At 52.7% G+C, this 19,419-nt stretch overlaps 1 protein-coding gene across 1 annotated transcript in view; it reads right to left on the bottom strand.

The window, feature by feature from the left end:
* WNT9A (Wnt family member 9A) overlaps positions 1–8,618 on the bottom strand; it is a 58,918-nt gene extending 50,300 nt beyond the window's left edge. Inside the window, exon 1 of the mRNA XM_027660660.1 lies at positions 8,490–8,618. Coding sequence (XP_027516461.1) covers positions 8,490–8,584 — 95 coding nt within the window. The 5' untranslated portion in view covers positions 8,585–8,618. The remainder of the gene's footprint in view (positions 1–8,489) is intronic.
* Between the last annotated feature and the right edge of the window lie 10,801 nt (positions 8,619–19,419).

Below are 19,419 nucleotides of genomic sequence, written 5' to 3'. Positions count from 1 at the left end.
TTCACATTTAGGGGAAATGACACATCGCTCCCCAGCACAAGAAGCCACCTCCTGTTCCACACAGTCAAGGGCCAGTTCTGCTACTTCAGGCTCTGGAAGGCTCCGAGCAGTTTTTCCAGGAAAGGAAACTTTTGCTCCCGTTGGGAAGCTCACCCCCCTCCAGCGCACAGCAAATGCAGGAGAAGTTAGAGTGAGTTTTGCCCCGAACTCCACGAGCACCTGGCAGCCCAATTAATGCTGTTTTAATCAGCCAGGCCAAATCTGCTCATAAAATCCATGTCAGCTCCCATAGAGCCCCAACATCCCACCAGCAGGAACTGCCCCCTCCCAGGCCAGCACAGACTCAGCAGTGCTGTCACATACTGTTGAGTTTGCATGTTCTGCAGGGCATGCACAGAAGAGCTGTTTTCCTCCGTGTTCTTTCCAAAGAAAGAGTTCAAGTTTTTTTAACCTGTCGTTTCCCCTTCCCCCAAAAGAAACCCTTCAGCAACTTGAATTAACAAAACACTCCCCACACCTCAGAGAAGAATGATTTAAGGTCACGAGCAGACTGGAAGAACTACCAGAGCACGGGCAGGGGCTGCTGGATCCATTTGGAACAAGAGCTCCCTGCAACAGCTGAGAGGGAAGAAAGTCAGGATAGATTTTTTTTCCTATCAGCTCCAGCAAATCTTGTAACTGCTGTGTTTATCCATGCAGTCAAAATACTCCCTGTTCCACTCAGAGCAGTGCAAACATGCATTACAATAAAATGTAAAGCTTGCTGAGCTGATAAACTTCATAAGTGTATTTTCTGACAGTATCTCGAGAGATAAGACTCATTAGCACTTAGAGCCACGATCTGAGGGAACCTTAAAAAGCGCAGTTAAAAACGGGAGAAGAGGGAAAATTTGTAATTAGATGTCAAAACTCCAGCTTCTAAAAGGGTTAACCCTTTCCACCCAGCATCATCATAATGCCTAGCCCCTATTCAACTTGACCTGAGCTGGCTCCTGAGCTCTGGGGCCAGTAAGCCAGGAAAACATATCCCACCAGTCCCGAGTTGGACCAGGACCTGCAGCCACGCTCTGCAGGAGGAGCAGTAGCCCCCTCATGGATATTTAAGAGTGCAAACAACAGGTCCCTCTGCTTGAGGGCTTCTCCTCAGATTGAGAAACCAATTGTATTAATACACTACAAGCCACCAGAGAGCTTTTTTTGGCTGCAGACAGTAAGGGCTGTTTCAGCGTGGAGGGGAGCCAGAGGCTCAGCGTGTTTGCAGTCTGGAAAGCCAGGTGTGGGAGACTCCTTGGATTGCTTCAACACGCCCTCAGGGAAGCTGGCAGGTTGCTACCTGGATAGTTTGGGCACTTGGGGTGAAGTTTGTGTCTAACAAAAGGTTGTAGCATGAATTAAGCAAGCGCCGTGCCCACCCAAGAGCCAGCTGGAACCACACAGTTGGAAACAGGGAGAGAGCAGATCAAGGCAGTTTTAATGCACTGAATCCTCTCATCCAACACCTCAGACAGCAAAAATTCAGGATGAGAGCTGATCCAGCCCAAGCCTTGAAGGTGCCACATCACTCTGTGTGACTGGAGCAGAGATTTGGAGCTTCTGGCAGCAGAAGTCCTTCCACCTCTGGTAACCCAAACTCGTGTTCAAGGCTGTCACCCCAGTGGGGATATTTCAATGTAACATCTCCAAAATCTTCAAAATCCCCTTCCAACTGAAGCCCCTCCTAGAAGGCATCAATGCAAAGGGATGCAATAGAGATAGGGCAGCTTAAGTCCAGTCTTCAGCTCTCCTGAGCCAAGATTTGCAGGTCCCACCCAGCTCTGATCAGCTCTGCCCCAGGAATTCCCTCCTGCAGTGGGAACACCAGTGATGCTCAGTGGTTCAGTACCTCCTCTGGCTACTCAGCCCCCTCCACGGGATCTTAGCTCAGTAGTGCCTTCTGATGAGGATTTTCCATCAAAAAGAAGATTTTAAGGAGTGTTTAATTATTAACATTTATTAGGAATAAAGACACTGTCAGCATCTCCTTAAGTGAAGGGAATGGAATGGAGCATCCCTGGGAGGGAACATCTAGAAGAGAGCTGGAGAGGGACTTTTTACACAGACAGAGTTAACAGGAGAAGGGGAAATGGCTTTGAATTGAAAAAGAGCAGGGTTAGATGGGATACTGGGAAGAAATTCTTCCCTATGAGGGTGGGGAGGCCCTGGCACAGGTTGCCCAGAGAAACTGTGGCTGCCCCTGGATCCCTGGAAGTGTCCAAGGCCAGGCTGGAGCAACCTGGGCTAGTGGAAAGTGTCCCTACCCATGGTAATGGATTGGAACTAGAGGGCCTTAAACCCAAATCATTCCATGATTCTCCAGGAGGCAATAACACCCAGTCCTCCAGCACAGTGGATTAAGCAGAAAAATGAAGGGAGCAGCAAAATCTGACAGAACTCAGCCTGGTCAGAAAGACTCCAACTAAGCAGTATCACAGTGACTCCTCCACGAAGTCTCCCAGACCTTCCACTTAACTTCCTCCCCCTTCCCAATCCCACAACTAATTCAATTACCTGCCACTGAATAAGCCTCAAGGCAATTCTCATTACCCCGGATAAAGCACAAGGCCTTTAATTATTAAACACTCCCGGGCTTTTTGTGTTGGGGTTGAGGGGTTGGACTCCCTTTTATTGTTGTCAGCAGCTTCCAGAAAGCAAGTTAATCATTGACCAGGCCTTTCACCAGGAGCCCAGAGTCCTGTGGATTCCTGGTCTCTAGTCCTGCATCACACCAGGCTAAAGAACTGCATGCCCGCTTTGCCAATTATACATTCAATATTCTCCCTAGAACAAGCCATCTTCTCCCCCCAGGGGGTCATTTACAGCACTGGTGACCCCTGTAAAAAAAAAAAAAAGTAATGCAATATTTGGACACACAGGCTGTGAAAGCTCTCACCACTGAGTTCAGAGAGAAACAGCCCCACTGTCTTTCCAAGAGAGGGAAACTGAGGCACAAGGCAAACCTCAAGCAACACAGTCAATCCAGTACTTAAGGCATCAAAAATACTAACCCCTATCTAAATTACAGGTTGTTCCATCCTCTAAGTACACAGCAGGCAAGAGGAGCTTTCAGGTACTTCCCAGCCCGATCTGGGACAGATCCTGGTTCCCAGGGATGAGGATGCAAGGTCTGGCAGACCTCAGCTATTTTTCCAAGTGTTCCTGGGTTTGCCACCACCCTTGTGGCCACTTCATCAAATCCGGTGCCACTTCCAAGCACCTCCAAAGCAAATGCTGCTTCTGGGCACGGGGCTGCCCGGGGCCAAGGAATGGAGGTTAAACCTGCTTTGAACTGACCCAGAGAGGCCAACTTTGGGAGAGGAGCCAGGCAGGACTCAGAGCAGTCCCTACGTGACAAGAAAAGCAAAGGGAGGGGGGGAATAAAACAAACCGAACCGGGCACACCCTTCCTAGGAAACCCTAAAAACCCAGCACCTCAAAACCCACCTAGAAGAGGGCGGAACGCGGCGGGATGGCAGAGCCGCCCTGGCAGCCCCCGGGAGCCGCCTCTGCAGGCTCCAGCTGTGTTTGCCTGCGCTCTTGCATTCCTGCCTCGCCACCCGAGCCCAGGTTTTTTTTGGTTTTTTGGGTTGCTCCGAGAACCAGCTGCTCCGTCTCACACACGCCAGAGACGAGCGAGAGGCGCGCCTGGAAAAGCCGACGCGCCGCAGCTTCCCCGGGAGCTCCCGCGCCTTCGGGTGGCCCCACACCACCATCCAGTGACAGGTACAGAAATCTGGGATGTGCGAGAGCCCTGCTGGCACCCAGCGCGTCCCACGGGCTGGAAAAAAAAAAAAAACAAACCAGGCAGCGGAGCCCGTGGGATTGCTTTTATTGGAGGTGACATTCGAGGTGACGCCACACGCTCCGAGTGACAGTTCGGACACGCGTGGCGAGTCTCACCCCTGGCAGGAACTCGGAATCACGGGATATGCCGAGCTGGAAGGGACCCACAAGGATCATCCAGTCCAACTCTCAGCCCTGCACAGGCCCATCCCCGAGAGTCACTCCCTGTGCCCCAGAGGATCAGCCAAACCCTCCTGGAGCTCTGGCAGCCTTGGGGCTGTGCCCACTGCCCTGGGGAGCATGTTCAGTGCTCGACCACCCACCCGCTCAGTGACCACAACCCCCGAACACCCCTTCAAATCCAATATCCAGCTCTTTTCCAAGTGCTTTTAGCAAAGTTACACCCCGAACTACAAAGTTTCTACCCGACAGCACCTACCTATAGTTAGCACATAACCTATAGTTTTGTCCGTGGGCACCTATTCTGCACCTGCCAAAGGGAATAAAAATATATTGCACTTCCCACACTAAAAACCCCCCACTGGGCAGCAAAGAACCTGCTCTCGCCAGGGGTGTGTTGGTAAATTAGGGCAAGCTATGCTTCCCCTCCCTCCCTCCCTCTCCCCCTCGTGAGCATTTGAGGGTTCCTGTTGCCTGCGTGCAGAGCTCAGCTCGGTTACATTTATGAAGAACATTGCAATCTGTCAATATAAACACTATGTAAGCATGAGCCACTTGTAACATTACTACTGTCTTGACAAGTGTTTGCGGAGGGGGCAGAGCTGCTCGGCTCCTGCTGCTCTGAGCAAAGCCGAGCAAATCCCGACACGCTGGAAACGCTCCTTCGGCAAAGAAAAACAAGGAAGGGGCGCATCCAAACTGAATCAGACTCTAAATCAGGACACCCAGAAAGAAACAGAGGGGGGTGTGATTTATGGCCTGCACGGGTTTTCACCTCAGATCCACAGAGCGGGCAGCTCAGGAAAGCAGCAGCTCCTCCAGGCTGGTTTCCCTTCCTTCCCACCAGCCCCGGGGCGCAGCAGGATTGAAGTTCCTCAGCCTGCCTGTCACCCCAGCACGGCTAATCTTGTCATCTGCCACTTCCACAGCGCAGTAGTGCAAGACCCGACACAATTCCCAGATGCTGCTCTGGCATTTCCACCACCCCCAGCCACATCTGAGAGAGGAAAGGGAGGAGGGGTGGTGCCCACACCCAGAGCGTGCAAGGCACAGGGAAAGCAGAGCAGGAGGAGAAGTGAAATGCAATGCTTTCTCAGGGATCCCAGCAGTCTGGGGCTGCTCCAAACTACCCCCACCAGCCAGTTGGAATATGGTGCAAATTAGTTTTCAGACAGCCCAGCTGCAGAGGCCATGGCTGAGCATAAAAGCTCGGGGAACTTCTGGAACAGCCAGTGCATCTCACACTGTTCTCAGCTGACACTTCTCTCAAGGCAGTGCTTCCCCCTCTGGTGCAGACTGAGCCTGTAACAGTCTCCTACACGTTCTCCTCCCCAAAAATGCACCCATCAGCATCATCAGGTACCCTGATGTGCAGCTCTAAACACACAACAAGCCATCGGGGCCGTGCTCAGTTTTGTAGACATGGCTTTTCCTTTTCAGCATCAAGAAGTCTCTTATCAGATAAGGCTTGGGAGCTGTAGCACCAGCACATCCCTGCAGCCACTCTCTTCAGTAGTTAGGGCTGACTATAACCCCTCAAACCCCCTCCTGAGCAGGTGCCTGCAGGGTCTCAGCTCTGCTCATGCCACACACCACCATCCCCCTCAGGTCCTGCCATTGCCGGGTATCAGCTCCAGGTCAACCTGGCACCTGCTTCTCTCCTGCTCCAGGGAGGAGAGCAGCAGCACCCAGGTCACCCCAAGGCTAGGGAAAAACCTGTCCCTCCCTTCACCCTGGACACTGAACCGTTTCCTTCAGCACATCTCCTCCATGGCAGCAGCCAGAGCCCCCTCTGCATCACCATTACCTCACACACACACCCCAAGCTCAGCTTCCAGAGGGCATTTCTCATTCTTGGCTGCTTGTGCATCCCTCCAGGAACACCACAGCCAGACTTCCAGGGAAGCAGGAGCCTCCAGCCGTGCTATTCCCACCCCAGCATCCCCTCCTGCCCCTCGGGACAGCCCCAGACATAACTCCATGCTGACACAAACTTGTTATCGCGTAACCAGGGCCCCATTTCTGTCCCCACTAATTCCCCACCAGGCCACACATTTGGAGACACCGAATTCTTTCCCTGAAATAAGACATTGGGGATGGGGAGGGGGGGGGAAAGGGATCATCCACAGCTGTCCCTATCCCCCTGCAGACCGTGGAAGGGAGCAGCCAAGCTGCAGCTACACCACGACATCTGTTTAACACGGTCTGTGCCCCTCCACCTCCTCTGACAGGGGTGGCAGTGCCCAGAGCAGAGGGTCCAGCAGGCCACCAAAAGGTGTCCTGGTGGCTTTGGTGATGCCTCGGACTGGGAAGGAGCATCCCTCCCCCTGCCTAGAGAAACTGGTGCATCAACTGAGTTCAGTTCAGTATTTTAGCTCAGGTGACACATTCAGGTGCTCAGGAAAGATTTATCAGAATAAACAGATGTGCTGCCTCTCCTGGAGCAGCTTCTCCATAGGAAGAAAGGTCAATACCACCCTTCACAGGGCACTGGCAGAGAACACAGAGTTCTGCAGGAAGATCCAGCTTTTTACCAAGGAAGATTTCCTTCCTTATCAATACACAGAAGCCCGCGGTGAGGAGGGCTCAGCTCTTCCACACGCACTTGTTAAATCACACCAGGGATTATCAGGACCTGGGATCTCGGCTCTGACTGCTCCCAGTGCCCCCCCGCAGCTCAGCAAGTGCAGCCTCTGCTTGAGGCCTCTTGGAAGAACAAAGAGCAGATTAACAGCAGATGCTGCTCCTTCGCTGGGGCTTTAAACTCGGGATGCTTTGCATAAGCAAACTCCACACCACAGCAGCCCCGGAGCACTTGGAGTGCACATCTGGCTGGGTGCACATCTGGAACCTCCTATCCCCTCCTTCTTGCCAGAGAGGGAGTCTCAAATCCGAAACAGCAGCTGTACCGAGACAGAGAACAACCCAAAGCGCTCAGGACAGACCCAGCCGTGGCTCAACGTGTTCCCCTCTCAAGTTAAAATCTCCCCCAGCCAGGAGAGAAATCCCAGAAGGAGCTGGAATGAGTTACCTGCTGCACTCCAGCAGATACCAGACTGCACAGATTAATAGGGGAGTTAGAGCCAAGCTCCTTACAAACCCCATCGGTCCCCACGGCACAATTCAGCTGCTCAGTGCCGGTGGTCTTCAGCAGACACACGAGCAACGGGCTCGGTGCAGCCCTCCGTGTGCTGCCGAGGCAGAAGAGGGCTTTTCCTAAAAACCTGCACACACAGGACAAGGCTGTTTCCTCAGAAAAACCAGCCCCAGCAGCAGGAAGTTAAATGGTTGCGGAGTTGGAAACAGAAGATGTAAGTAGCACTGTTTGGAAAACTTTGCCAGACCACAAGCAATGGACAAGCCTCAACACCAGGATTTGTTTTACTGGAAAGAAGGGGGGAAAACCTCAAAGTCTGCTAAAACATTCTCCAGGGCTGGTCCAGTGGCTCCTACCAGCGGTCACAACACAACATCCCCCCCTCCCAATAAAAAAAAAACAAAAAACAAAAAAACATAAAAAAAGAAAAAAAAACCGAAAAGCAAGAATCAGCACTCTGGAGAAAATTTGCACCAAACCCTCTCGTACGACTGCTCGCGTCCTACTCCCCTCACAAACCGACAACGTTTTGGGACAAATAGTTTTAAAATGAAGGATAAGAGGTAGTGACACCCCAAAAAAGCAGAGAGGGAAAGACACTGCGAGCTGAAGCCTCGCAACGTGGCTGCGGGAGGGAGCGCGTCTATTTAGGTCCTCCAGCTCAACCCCGCGCCCACGGAGAGGAGATTCGGGGGAAAAGGGGGATAAAAGGGATAATTGGGATAAGGGGTCGGGAATGGGAAGGATCGGGATCCACCTGCCGGGCCGGGAGCGCCCCCTGCCGGCCACACCCTGCCCCGCGCACAGGTGAGCGTCGGGATGCGGGGACCCCCCCGCTCCCTCGGGAATCACCTTCACACCGTGGGATGGTGGATACGGCAAGCACCCCTCCAAAAAAAAAAAAAACATCACCGGGGTGATGCCGGCACCCGCTGGCCAGCACCTGGGGTCGAGGCATGAAGTTAAATTGGGCGAAAAAAGAGTTTTCTGGCGGGGGTTACACCCCGCACCCCGCACCTGGCGCGCTACAGGTCCCCTCCATGCGGGTCACCCCCTCGGGAAAAGGGGGAACAGAGCGTTCTCCCGACCTCAGCGGCTGCTTCCCGCAGCCCGGCAGCTCCGGGTGGGCTCCCGGAGAGCCCGACAGCGCCGAAGGAATTCGGGGGATCGCCCGGCTGGGAGCGGGTGGGAAGCGGGACAGGCGCGCCGGTGCCGGCTGTCATCCCGGGATGCCCGCACCCAGCGAGGGGAAGGAGCGCGGCAGCATCCCCGCCTCGGGCGGAACGGACGAGACTCATTAAAAAGAAAAAAAAAAAAAGTAAAAAAAGCATTAAAAAAAAAAAAAAAAAACCCTAAAATAAAAGTTGAAGAGCAGGAGCACGGGGGCACCTACCCGAAGTAGGCGGCGGAGGGCCGCGGGGCGCAGGCGAGCAGCCCTAGGAGCGCGCAGGAGGAGAGCCATCCCAGCAGGACGTGTCCATCCAGCATCTTGCAGCGGCGCCGGCGCTGCTCATCTCGTTCCCCCGCCGCGCCCGCTGCGGCCCCGCCGCCCGCCCCGCTTCTTATAGCGCGGCCGGCACCGAGAGCGCGGCCGGCCCGGGGCGGGCCGGGGGCGGGACACGGCCAGGGGGGAGGGACGGCGGCAGGGGACACCCCCCCGGGGGAGGGACGGAGCGCCGGGGCGGGGAGAGCGAGCGGGAGAGGGAGCCGGGGAAAAGGGGGGCACCCAGATGGGTGCGGTGCGGATGGGCGGGGAAGGGATGGGGGGGGGGAGAGGGGTGGGCGTGCAAAGGTGGGTGTGCGAGGGTGGGAGTGTGCGAGGCGTGGGTGGCACAGGGATTGGGAGCCGGGGGAGAGGTGGGGGGACGGGGGGAGGGGGGGGGTGTGAAAGGGCTGCGTGTGTCGGGTTTGGGTGCTTGTGAAAGGATCGGGGTGTTGTTGTGCAAGGGGTGGATGTGCCAGGGATGGGCAGCAGTGCAAGGGCCAAGTGTAAAAGGGCTGCGTGTGGCAGGTCTGGGTGCTTGTGAAAGGATCGGGGTGTTGTGCAAAGGGTGGATGTGCCAGGGATGGGCAGCTGGGAAAGGGATGGGCTGTAGTGCAAGGGCCACATGTGCAAGGGGTGGATGTGCCAGGGATGGGCAGCTGGGCAAGGGATGGGCAGCAGTGCAAGGGCCAAGTGTAAAAGGGCTGCGTGTGCCAGGTCTGGGTGCTTGTGAAAGGATCGGGGTGTTGTGCAAGGGGTGGATGTGCCAGGGATGGGCAGCAGTGCAAGGGCCACATGTGCAAGGGGTGGATGTGCCACGGATTGACTGCTGGACAAGGGATGGGCAGCAGTGCAAGGGCCAGGTGTGAAAAGGCTTCATGTGCCAGGTCTGGATACTTGTGCAAGGAAGGATCAGGGTATTGTGCAAGGACTGGATGTGCCAGGGATGGGTGTGCCAGGGATAGACAGTGGCAAGAGGGCCGCATGTGCAAGGGGTGGGTCTGCGAGGGGTGGGTATGCCAGGGATTGGCAGCTGGGCAAGGGATGGGCAGCGATGCAAGGGCCAGGGATGAGGACCTGGGCAAGGGCCAGATGTGCAAAGGAGTGGATTTGCCACACCTGGTCAGCTGAGAAAGGGCTGGGGAGTCATGAAAGGGCTGGATGTGCCAGGGGTGGGTAGTTGTGCAAAGCCTGGCTGTGCCACAGCTGGGCAGTTGTGAAAGGGCTGGGTGTGCAAGGGCTGGATGTGCCAGGCACGGGCAGCTGTGCAGGAGTTGGGCAGTTATGCAAGGGGTGGATATGCCACATCTGGACAGCTGGCAAGTCGTGCAAGGGTTGGGCAACCAAGGGGCAGATGTGCCAGAGTAGGGCAGGCATGGAAGGGGCTGGATATGCTTGGGATGAGCAGCTGTGCAAGGGCCAAACAGTCACGGGAACACCAAGTGTTCCATGTCTGTGTGGTCACACGAGAGCTGCAGCCCCAAGTGCTGACCCACCCTTCAAGAACTGGGCAGTTGTGCCAGGGTTGCACTGTTGTCCAATGGTTAAACGTGCCACTCAATATTTCAGGGACTCCACAGCCATGGAAAGACAAGGTGGGCAAGGGCTGATCGAGCAGGCAAGAGCTGAGCACTGGTGCAGGGGCTGGGAAGTGGTTAATGCCCTAAAAGTCACCCTTTGTGGCAGCGTTTTTCCAGATGACGTCGCTGGCATCGTCATCCCTGGGGTGATTTCAGCGCTGCTGCCACCCAGCAACAAAAAGCTTTCCCTCCTGAGCTTGTGTGTGTGGCACTGCTGAGCCACCCCCTGTCCCCACGGGGACAGATGGCAGGAGGACACACTGGGCTCTCCTCTCAAAAGCCCCCGTGCCTGGGGGTTTAAGCTCAGCTCCACAAAGCCGTGCCCAGCAGGTGACAACTGGGCACCTAACAAAGTGAGACCTTGGGTGATCATGGTGGTGTCATCTGTGGATTTGGCCCCCAGAGTGGGTGGGCAAACCAGTTCAGGAGCCACAGAAGGGGTGGGATAATGGGGATGAACCTTTTGTCCTGGAATAGCTCCTGGAGTGACACTGGGAGCTCGGTGATTTTATTCCCAGCACTGGCCATGCACTCTCAGGCATTTCCAGTCTTCCCAGCACTGCAAACCATGTGGATTCTGCTTATTTTGGGAGTGAGAGGGGAGATGATGTTTTAATTTTTAATGTATAAAACATCTCAGCCCGGTTCCTGACCAAACCTTTTCCAAAAAAAAAAAAAAAAAAAAGCCTTATGGAAAAACACCATTCAAACTTCACCCATCCAGCCCTGCATGGGATTTGGGGTTCCCACAGTGTCCGTGGATCAGCACCCTTGGGGTGGGGGCTGAAACATGCTGGGAGGGGTGTCAAATCCAATCCGGCTTCATCAACTCCACGTTATTCGCCAAGAAATGGGAATATTTCAGTTCTCTCATCCCAGTGGTTGGGGTGAGGTGGCACCGTGCCACCCCCCTGGGTGCCCCCAGGGGTGCTGGGAGGTGGGTGGCTCCAAGGGCCATCCCAGCCTGGCAGAGGCCTGCAGCAATATTGCATTAAAGCCCCATCTAGAGGCCTTTCATTGAGGAGAATTTGGGAGATAGAACCATCTCTGGGGTCGTGTTGTGTGTCCTTATCCTCCCCCATGAGTTCTTCCAGCTTTGCAAAGAAGGAATAAAAGGCTGTTGATGGAGGGGAGGACAAACAGTGTCATCTGTTATCACTGGGAGGCTTTGCCTGAGCGTTTCTCTGTTGGAAAAGTCAGCTGAGGAGTCATTTTTCATGCGGGTCCCCAAGAAGCTGGTGATCCCAGCACGTGGAAGGAAACTCCTGTTCCTCCAGGCAGCCCCAAGGCAGAGGGTCATGGAAAGGCAGCGACCCTGCCGTTACTCATTTCCTCTGCCCACAGGAGGTGCCGTGCCCGGGCTGATGCTCTGGGCTCTGTGTGACTCTTTCCGAGGTGAGGCAGCACCAAATATAGTCCCCATTTCTGCTTTCAGCCCGGGAAAAAGGGAAGCCCAAGAAGGGCTGAGCCCTCCAGGGCTTTGCTGCCTGTCATGCCTGGGGACCATCCAGCAGTCCCGGGCGCGGCATCCTCCTGGGACAGCGCTGTGGCTTCCTAGGTGCCTCAGGTGACATAAATCCCGGTGTTTTCTGCTCGGCCCGGTGTCCCCACAGGCACCGACAGCAGAGGGCAGTGCCACACAGGCACAGCGCCTTGTCCGGGGCAGCGTGGACACCTTGGAATGCTTTGGCTTTTTTAAGTGGGAATTTTTTTAGCAGAGTGGTTTCTGTCCAGGATGGAGGGGACACACCGGGGCCGGAGGGAAGCAGCCAAGCACTCCTGAGGTTTTGTGCTTTAAGTGGCAATTCCAAAGGGTCATGACCACCCCAGGGAATAGTGCTGCTGCCAGCAGCATACTGCTTTCTTTGGGGTCAAAAGAAGATAATGGAGTACAAGGATAATGCTGGAAAAAGAGCCCCAGAGTGGTTGTCACCTCTGGTTTGGCATCAGCAGAAACCCTGTGTCCTCCTGATCCTGACCCCACCGTTGTGCTCCTGTAATTAATATGTCATGTGTCATATGCTCCTGCACCAAAACAGTCATGGGAGTGACCTGTGAGGGTCCAGGCAGAGGGTCTGGCATCCTGCAAGAGCCCTGACATCCTTCTCCCAGTGCCAGGGTGCCTCCCAGCCCCGTGGGTGACACTGTCCCGTGGCAGCCGATGGGATCCTCATCCAGCACAGGCTGCTGTGGCCACCCCATCGGGCTCTTCCTCGGACCACAGGGGGATCTGGAAGGTGACTTCAAGTTTTCCTTCTCCATGACTCAGCTCTGGAGCCTGCCTGTGTCATTCCAAAGGCTTCCCCACCCCGAGGAGCCCTCACCACCACCCATGTGGGTTTTTTTTGCACGACACCCAGCACCTATTTTGCTTGGGGCGTCCCCTTCCCTCCCCGTGGCTCTTCTGAGGGTGTTTTTCTCCTTCCAAGCAGCTCCCATTAGAGAGAGGAGGATTCTGACCAGCTCACCGAGGTCCCTCTGCACGAACCAAACCTCTGCAGGGCAGCAGCTCCAGCTCAGTGGGTTGATTGACTCATAGGAGTGGAGAGAGAAGGAAAATACCCGTGAGCTCATCTCCTTCATCCCTCCTTGCCGGTCCTGCTTGGGTTCCCCACCAGATATTTGGCACCAACTCCCAGATTGGAGCAACTCAAGCAAGGCAGGAAGAGGTGGGGACTTCACCAGGCTGGAGCTGGGCTGGGTATCCCAGGCTGTGCCCGGGATAACTGGGAATTGTTCCCAGGCTGGGGCTGGGCTGGGTATCCCAGGCTGTGCCCAGGATAGCTGGGAATCATCCCCAGGCTGGGGCTGGGCCGGGTATCCCAGGCTGTGCCCAGGATAACTGGGAATCATCCCCAGGCTGGGGCTGGGCTGGGTATCCCAGGCTGTGCCCGGGATAACTGGGAATCCTTCGGCTTCATCACCTCCGAGAGGAGCCACTCACATTTCCCTTCCTCACTTTCCTTAATTAGAAGTGGGCCTGGCATTTCCCTGCCCTCGGGATACAGCCTGAAATAACAGCCCAGGCCCGGGAATGCCGCCTGCCCACGGGCACATGGTTTGTTCCACTGGCCCCGGGATCACACTGGGCAAGTCTCCCCTGCCACCTTCGGTTCCAGTTACTCCTTTTCCGCCGTCACGTGGAATTCCAGGGTGTTCCCTCTCTTTGAGTGACCACACACGGGCTGGCAGCCAGATTCCTGCTTCTTTTCCATCAGGCTTGGATGCAGTTTAAGTCACCCCCGGGACAGCTCTGAGCTTCAGGCAGTGGTGGTGTGTTACACCTCCATCCCTTCCCTCCATCCTCCAACCCAGGCCAATGATTCCAAGAGGGAATGTGGTCAAAACATTCCTGTTGCTTTCAGCTGGGCTGCCGAGAGCCAGGCTCAGAGCTTCCCTGCTTCCCCAGGGCTCTGGATCATGCAAATCACCGGAATAAGGAGCAGCATGGCCTTGGTCCCCACTCCTACCCCTTCCCAGTTTTCCAAATGAAAGAACCAGTTGCAGTGTGTTACTTCCAGAGGCCTGTGAGTCACACAGAGTATCCCGAGTGTTATGGAAGCACAAAGCAAATGAGAGCAGTTTTCCATGATGGAGACCCTCCCTTTCCCATCCAGGGCAGAGCTGGATGCAGGGATATGGGGGTACTGTGAGGCTGTGTTTGTCCCCTGCTGCAGATGTGGGGCCACCAGCTTTGCCCCCTGAAATCCATCTGGGATCCGTGTGGGGCCCAGGCTGGAATGAAAGCCACGACCTGTTGGGCTGCACATGTTCAGTTTGAGCCTGTTCCTCAGCGAGTCTCCCCAAAATGGGGCAAATGGAACCCAAATCTGGTGGAAACAGAACCACCCAAGGGCACCAAACTTGTCAAAATGACCCCAAGCAGGAGCTCTCACACCAAATTTCAACAAGCAGTAGATTTCCTGAACCTCACTCCCCTCAGAGATCCCCTCTCTTAACTCTTTACAGGACACATAGTAAAATACTTTGGAATATCTTGTGCAGGAAGAGGAAGAGGAGATCTTTAGGAGCATTCACCTCTTTCCCCCCAATTTAAGAGGGACATCTCTTTTCACTGGTTTTTTCCAAGAGCTGGCAATTTATTTTATTTTTTTTAAAGTCCCTAAAATTGGAATTTTTTCGCCTCCTGTTTCCCTGCACATCTTTCTTGAGTTGTGCTCTGCTCTTGCAAAGGTTTTTCTTCTTCAACACACAAGTAATATCAAAATATCCCTTCTGAGTAAATCAAGTTCTTCATGTGGAAACCACATTTCTCCTGGTAATTTCGTGGAGAATCAGGGACTTTCTAGTCTGGGCCAGAAAGACTTTTAATGCAATTTAATCCCAGTGCAAAATCATGTCCTCAGTGTCTTTATGACAACCAGGCATGTCAGGAATGAATGTGTTTTTGTTAGAGGTGCAGGAGGTATTTTTTGGGTCTGAAGGAGCAGTGCCAAGGGCTCATTTCACCTTTTGCCAGAGTCTGTACTGTAAAACACACTGATGAACCAGCTTATCTGAGGGATTTTGATGACAATTTGCTTCCTCATGAAAATCAGATGGGAGGGAGGGACCTGAACTCGAGCAGGGTGGAGGGAGCTCAGCAGCTCCTCTCAGCTGATTAATCCTGCTAATGTGCTGCCAGTCCTGCAGTATTCCCTGGCTTTGCTGCTCCTGGGGTTATTGTGGACATCCTGGAGGTGGTAGGACAGTGACTGGAGGGGGGAAATGAGGAATTGAGGTTGTGCATGTGTGGGGAGCAGAGGGTCACACTTCAGATGTCTGCAGATCTACAGGAGACCTCATTAGCTCTGCTCCTCCAGGACCTCTTGTTTACCTCCCCCCGAGGGTGACAGGAGCCCTGGGATAACCTGCCCCTCTATCTTTAAGGTCACCCACCTCTGTATCTCATGCCACCAGGGGCTGGTGGCAATGACCAGGGACGTGCCCAAGTCAGGGGTCTTTGACCTTGAACACACATTAAACCCGTTCACTGAAGGACACTCACAGTCCCCGAGAGGGAAAAGGAGAGATCTGATAATGGGAGAAAAAGAAGGAAAGGAGAAAAGAAGAGAAAAGGGAAAAAAAGGGGAAAAGAAAAAAGTAGAAAGTGGAGTGTTGATGCTGTTTTTATGCAATCCAACAATCCCTGGCTGTGGTCACTGCTGTCCCCATGGAGAGAGGTGCACAGAAACCTCTTTAGATCCCTGCAAATTAATATCTGGTTGATGATTTGTAACAGTTTCTAATCATCTCAGTTGTCTGTGGGTGCTGCATTCCACCATGGAGTTTGTTTTTGAGTTCCTCTAGTGAATTACTGCTCTGACAAAATAATTGTGATTAAAAAATCCTCTTATTGATTCTTAGTTTCTCGCCGCCGTTTCATTGTGGGAAATAAAAATTCCCTTGATGGGAAATGACAGGTCACAGCATTTCCAGCTTTTCCTGGGCTGTATTTCTGCACATGGGGTTCAACAACATGGGGCTGAGATGGGCTGATGTGTGTGGAATGTCACTGCAGGATCATGGGAAGAGAGGGAAGGAGAAGGGTGTGGGCTGGAGGATGGATTTGGGAATGTGCATCCTGGATCCAGTTCCCTCTGTTGGCTCCACTGGGAAGGGGTACAGGATGTTTGACCAGTTTTTAACATGGCAGAGAACAAGAAATCATAATAATAGTGGATAAGGAGCAGCTCTGGGCACTGCCTTTTCTCTTTTTTGTTTTTGGGCTTTTTTTTTGTTTGTTTCCATTTGGTTTACATTTGGGGTTTTGTGGGGGTTTTGTTTTATTTTGAGGGGGTTTTGTTTGTTCTTAAACAGCGAATTTTCTGGAAACAGAGATCGGGAAGGAAGAGAAGAGATTCCAAAACTCCAGTTGAAATTCCGTGGGCTGGAGGAAAAGGTGGGAGAAAATTTCTCGGGGTCGGGGGGGAAAAAATGAAACACTTCCCCTGCCGCGTTCTCAAAGGCGGGTCCGAAACGTCAACAGATTTCCTTGGATATTTCAAAATATGACCTTTTTGTTTGAAAATTACGTGCTGGCTTTAAAAAAAAAATTTAAAAAAATTAAAAGAAAAAAAATTCCTGTGTGCAAAGGAAAGGCAGCAAAGGGTGGAGTGAAATGCCCTCAGAAGGGAACAAAACCATCAGCCGAGCTCGAATGGGCTGTCAGAGCTGAGCCAAAAGGACATTTGCTGTTCTCCAGTTTCGTTTTTTGCTGAAAAGCCTTGGGGGAAAAAAAAAATAAAAAGACCAAACTCAGCTGGTATTTCCAGTCTACCTGAACTTAATTCTACCACACCTTTCCCAGCCTCTGGTTTTTGGGTTCGGTTTATCCCTTGGGAGATCCACCTCTCTTCCCCCCGCGCCGGGGCCGCGAGCGCTGGCGGAGAGGAGCCAAGAGGGTTGTCCAAAACCACTCACTGACAACTCTTGGAGGGCAGGAGTCTCTCCAGGGGCTTGTCCTGCTCTGTTCCTCCGTCCTGTGAGCAGCCACACTTAATTAAACAGAAGGGAAAAGTGCCGCTCCTCAATCCTGCTACGCCCTGTCCGAAATCCGCAGTGAGAGGCGACGTTGGTTCACAAAATCCCAGAATGTTCCGAGTTGGGAGGGACCCACAAGGCTGTTTTCTAAGCAGCTCTGGGCAGTTTCTCCGGAGCTGTTGACAGTTGCAGTGGCTCAGAACAGTGGGATATTTCTGGGGGATTCACCGAGGGGGGGTTATTTCTACGTCTCCGCCGTCCCTTCGAGCCGTAGGGGGGTGAGCAAAACCCATCCCATGGAATGCCGGAGGAGAAGGGATCCAGTCAAGAGATCTGGCACCCCTTCAGCTGCAGAACAGCCAGAAACAAACTGAGCAAAAATATTTTCGTAGTCACAACATCAAGCCCACCCATCGAATGTGTGTCGGGGATTTTCCAGCGCCGCTGAAAACCCTCCCATTGCTTTTATTTTTAGATGAAGGGCCATTTCGGTCGTGTTATTACACTTTTTGGGGGTTTGTTTTTTTTTTTTTTTGGATGTTTCATGCTAATAAAAGTGTTTTATTTCACAGTGTTTAGCTTTCTTTTAAAGTTGGGCTTGTGATTTACTGCTGGAACTGAAATGTCATTGTCTTGAGGGTTGTCATCTGTCTGGGCTTCAGCCAGAGTGTCTGGGAGCCGGGTGTTTTCACCTGTTAGTGCAGGAGCAGGCTGCCAGATTTTGGAATAAAGTTCCTATGAGTGAGTCCTCACCCCTGTGAGTAAAATGAGCCCTTTGAAAGAAAATTCAAGTTCAAAAGTCCTTTTACAAAGGCATAGAGTGACAGGACCAAAGTGAACGGCTCCAGAGTGACAGAGGGCAGGGTTAGATGGGATATTGGGAAGGAATTCCTGGCTGGAAGAGTGGTGAGGCCCTGGCACAGGTTGCCCAGAGAAGCTGTGGCTGCCCCTGGATCCCTGGAAGTGTCCAAGGCCAGGTTGGAGCAACCTGGGCTAGTGGAAGGTGTCCCTGCCCGTGGCAGGGGGGTTGGAAGGAGATGATCCATAAGCTCCTTCAAACCCAAACCATTCTGGGATTCTGGAGTATCTGAGTGCAGGGGATCATTCTTGCTGTGCCACCCATCTGCTGCCAGTCCTACTCTCTGCTGGCTCCACATCCTACCTCCCTGCACAGCCAGAGGAATGAAATAATCGTCTTACAAAGTGCCAGTTGCTGCTCAGGCTCTTGAAGCCTTATCCCCAGCCTGCTGCACCTCTGAAATCCTTTACCACTTCTTTCCATCCAAGTAAAGGAACAGAAATGCCAGATCTCAACAGGTGACTCACAGCTGGGGAAAATCTGAACATCACTGTGTCCTTCTGCTCTCTCTGCAGCCCGTTGCTTTCCTTCTTAGATGATAAACTCAACACCAAACACAGTTTGGGAGGTAACCTGGAGTCCTGTCTTCTCACAGAATCCAGCTCTGTGTGCCCACAAGGCTCTTCAGATGGGCTGGATGTGCCCAGAGGCCCAAGGCTGTGTTGTCTGGTTGATGTTTGTGACGGGACATCACTGTGTGGGTGGCTGGGAAGCAGAGTCTTCGGAAGCAAAGTCCATCCAAGCGTTAAACTGTGATGTATTTGCAGGCCATAGGTCAGGATACTCATCCTAGATGGACCAGCTCCAGATCTGACCCAAAATCCAACAGCTATCATGTATTTGGTTAATCTGCCAAGGAATTTTTCAAGGAATTTGCGGAGGGCAGCAGAGATGAAGCTTAATACTTGGAAAAGTTTGTCTCCTTATTTGTTACAATCAGATGTTTTGTTTCAAAGTTTCACTTCACAAAATCACAGAGTCATCGAGGTTGGAAGAGACCTTGAAAATCATCTACTCCAACCATCAACCCAGCACCAACATCATCACTCCTAAACTACATCTCCAAGTGCCATAATCAAATGCTGGACTTTCCTCTCTTTTTCACTCTTTTTCCCATCCCCAAAATGAATGTTTTGTGCTCTGTTCTCATCTTCAGTGCAGTAAAGAGCTTTGGAACTATGACCCACAGGAATTTCAAGGATCCCAGAGTTAACTCTGCCTTTGGGGGGACTTCCTATTTCAGTATTCCTGGGAATCCTGAGGTACACCAAGAATATTCCATACACCAAAGGTGCAGAACATCCCTCCATTCTACATCCATCTAGCCTGGGAAGGGCAAAAAAAGGGAATCTTTCCATCACAGTATTGAGCCTTTCTATCATATCGTGACTTTTATGACAAAGTTTATTCTTTCATATCATCACATCACCAGTTTTCCTTCTCTTTTGAAATCAGAGAGTTGGGAAATTCAACTCCCTGAATTTCCAGTAGCATCCCCCAAGGAGAATGACAGGTAATAAGTACCAGAGGGCTGAGCAAGCTGAGCAAGACCAAAACCACAAGAGTGATGGAAGTAGATGATCTTTAAAGTCTCTTCCAACCCAAGCTTTTCTATGATGATTTGATTGGGAACGCATCTGACAGACAAAACAAGGATGGTTTCCCATAAATAATCCCAAAAAAGGGTTTAATTGGTAACAATCAGAAAGAAAGGAATGAATCAGAAATGCAAGGACTGATGGGTGTTTGGCCAGTGCCTCCGAGTGAGTGAATTTGGGTGGTTTGGGAGCTCCTGAGCTCAGACCCAGCATTTCTGCGGACACGTCGCACGCAAAAGCGAGGGTGAAAAATGAGTGGCAGCTATTAAAGCCTCCTGGGGGTTGTTACAAAGCCTGGATTTGGGCAAGATTAGTTGCCA

This window comes from Corapipo altera, unplaced genomic scaffold (assembly GCF_003945725.1).
Source record: "Corapipo altera isolate COAL_440 unplaced genomic scaffold, ASM394572v1 126, whole genome shotgun sequence".
In the NCBI taxonomy this organism is placed as follows: Eukaryota; Metazoa; Chordata; class Aves; order Passeriformes; family Pipridae; genus Corapipo; species Corapipo altera.
The sequence above is the reverse complement of the archived record's forward strand: the minus strand, read 5'-3'. Positions and strand labels throughout refer to the sequence as shown.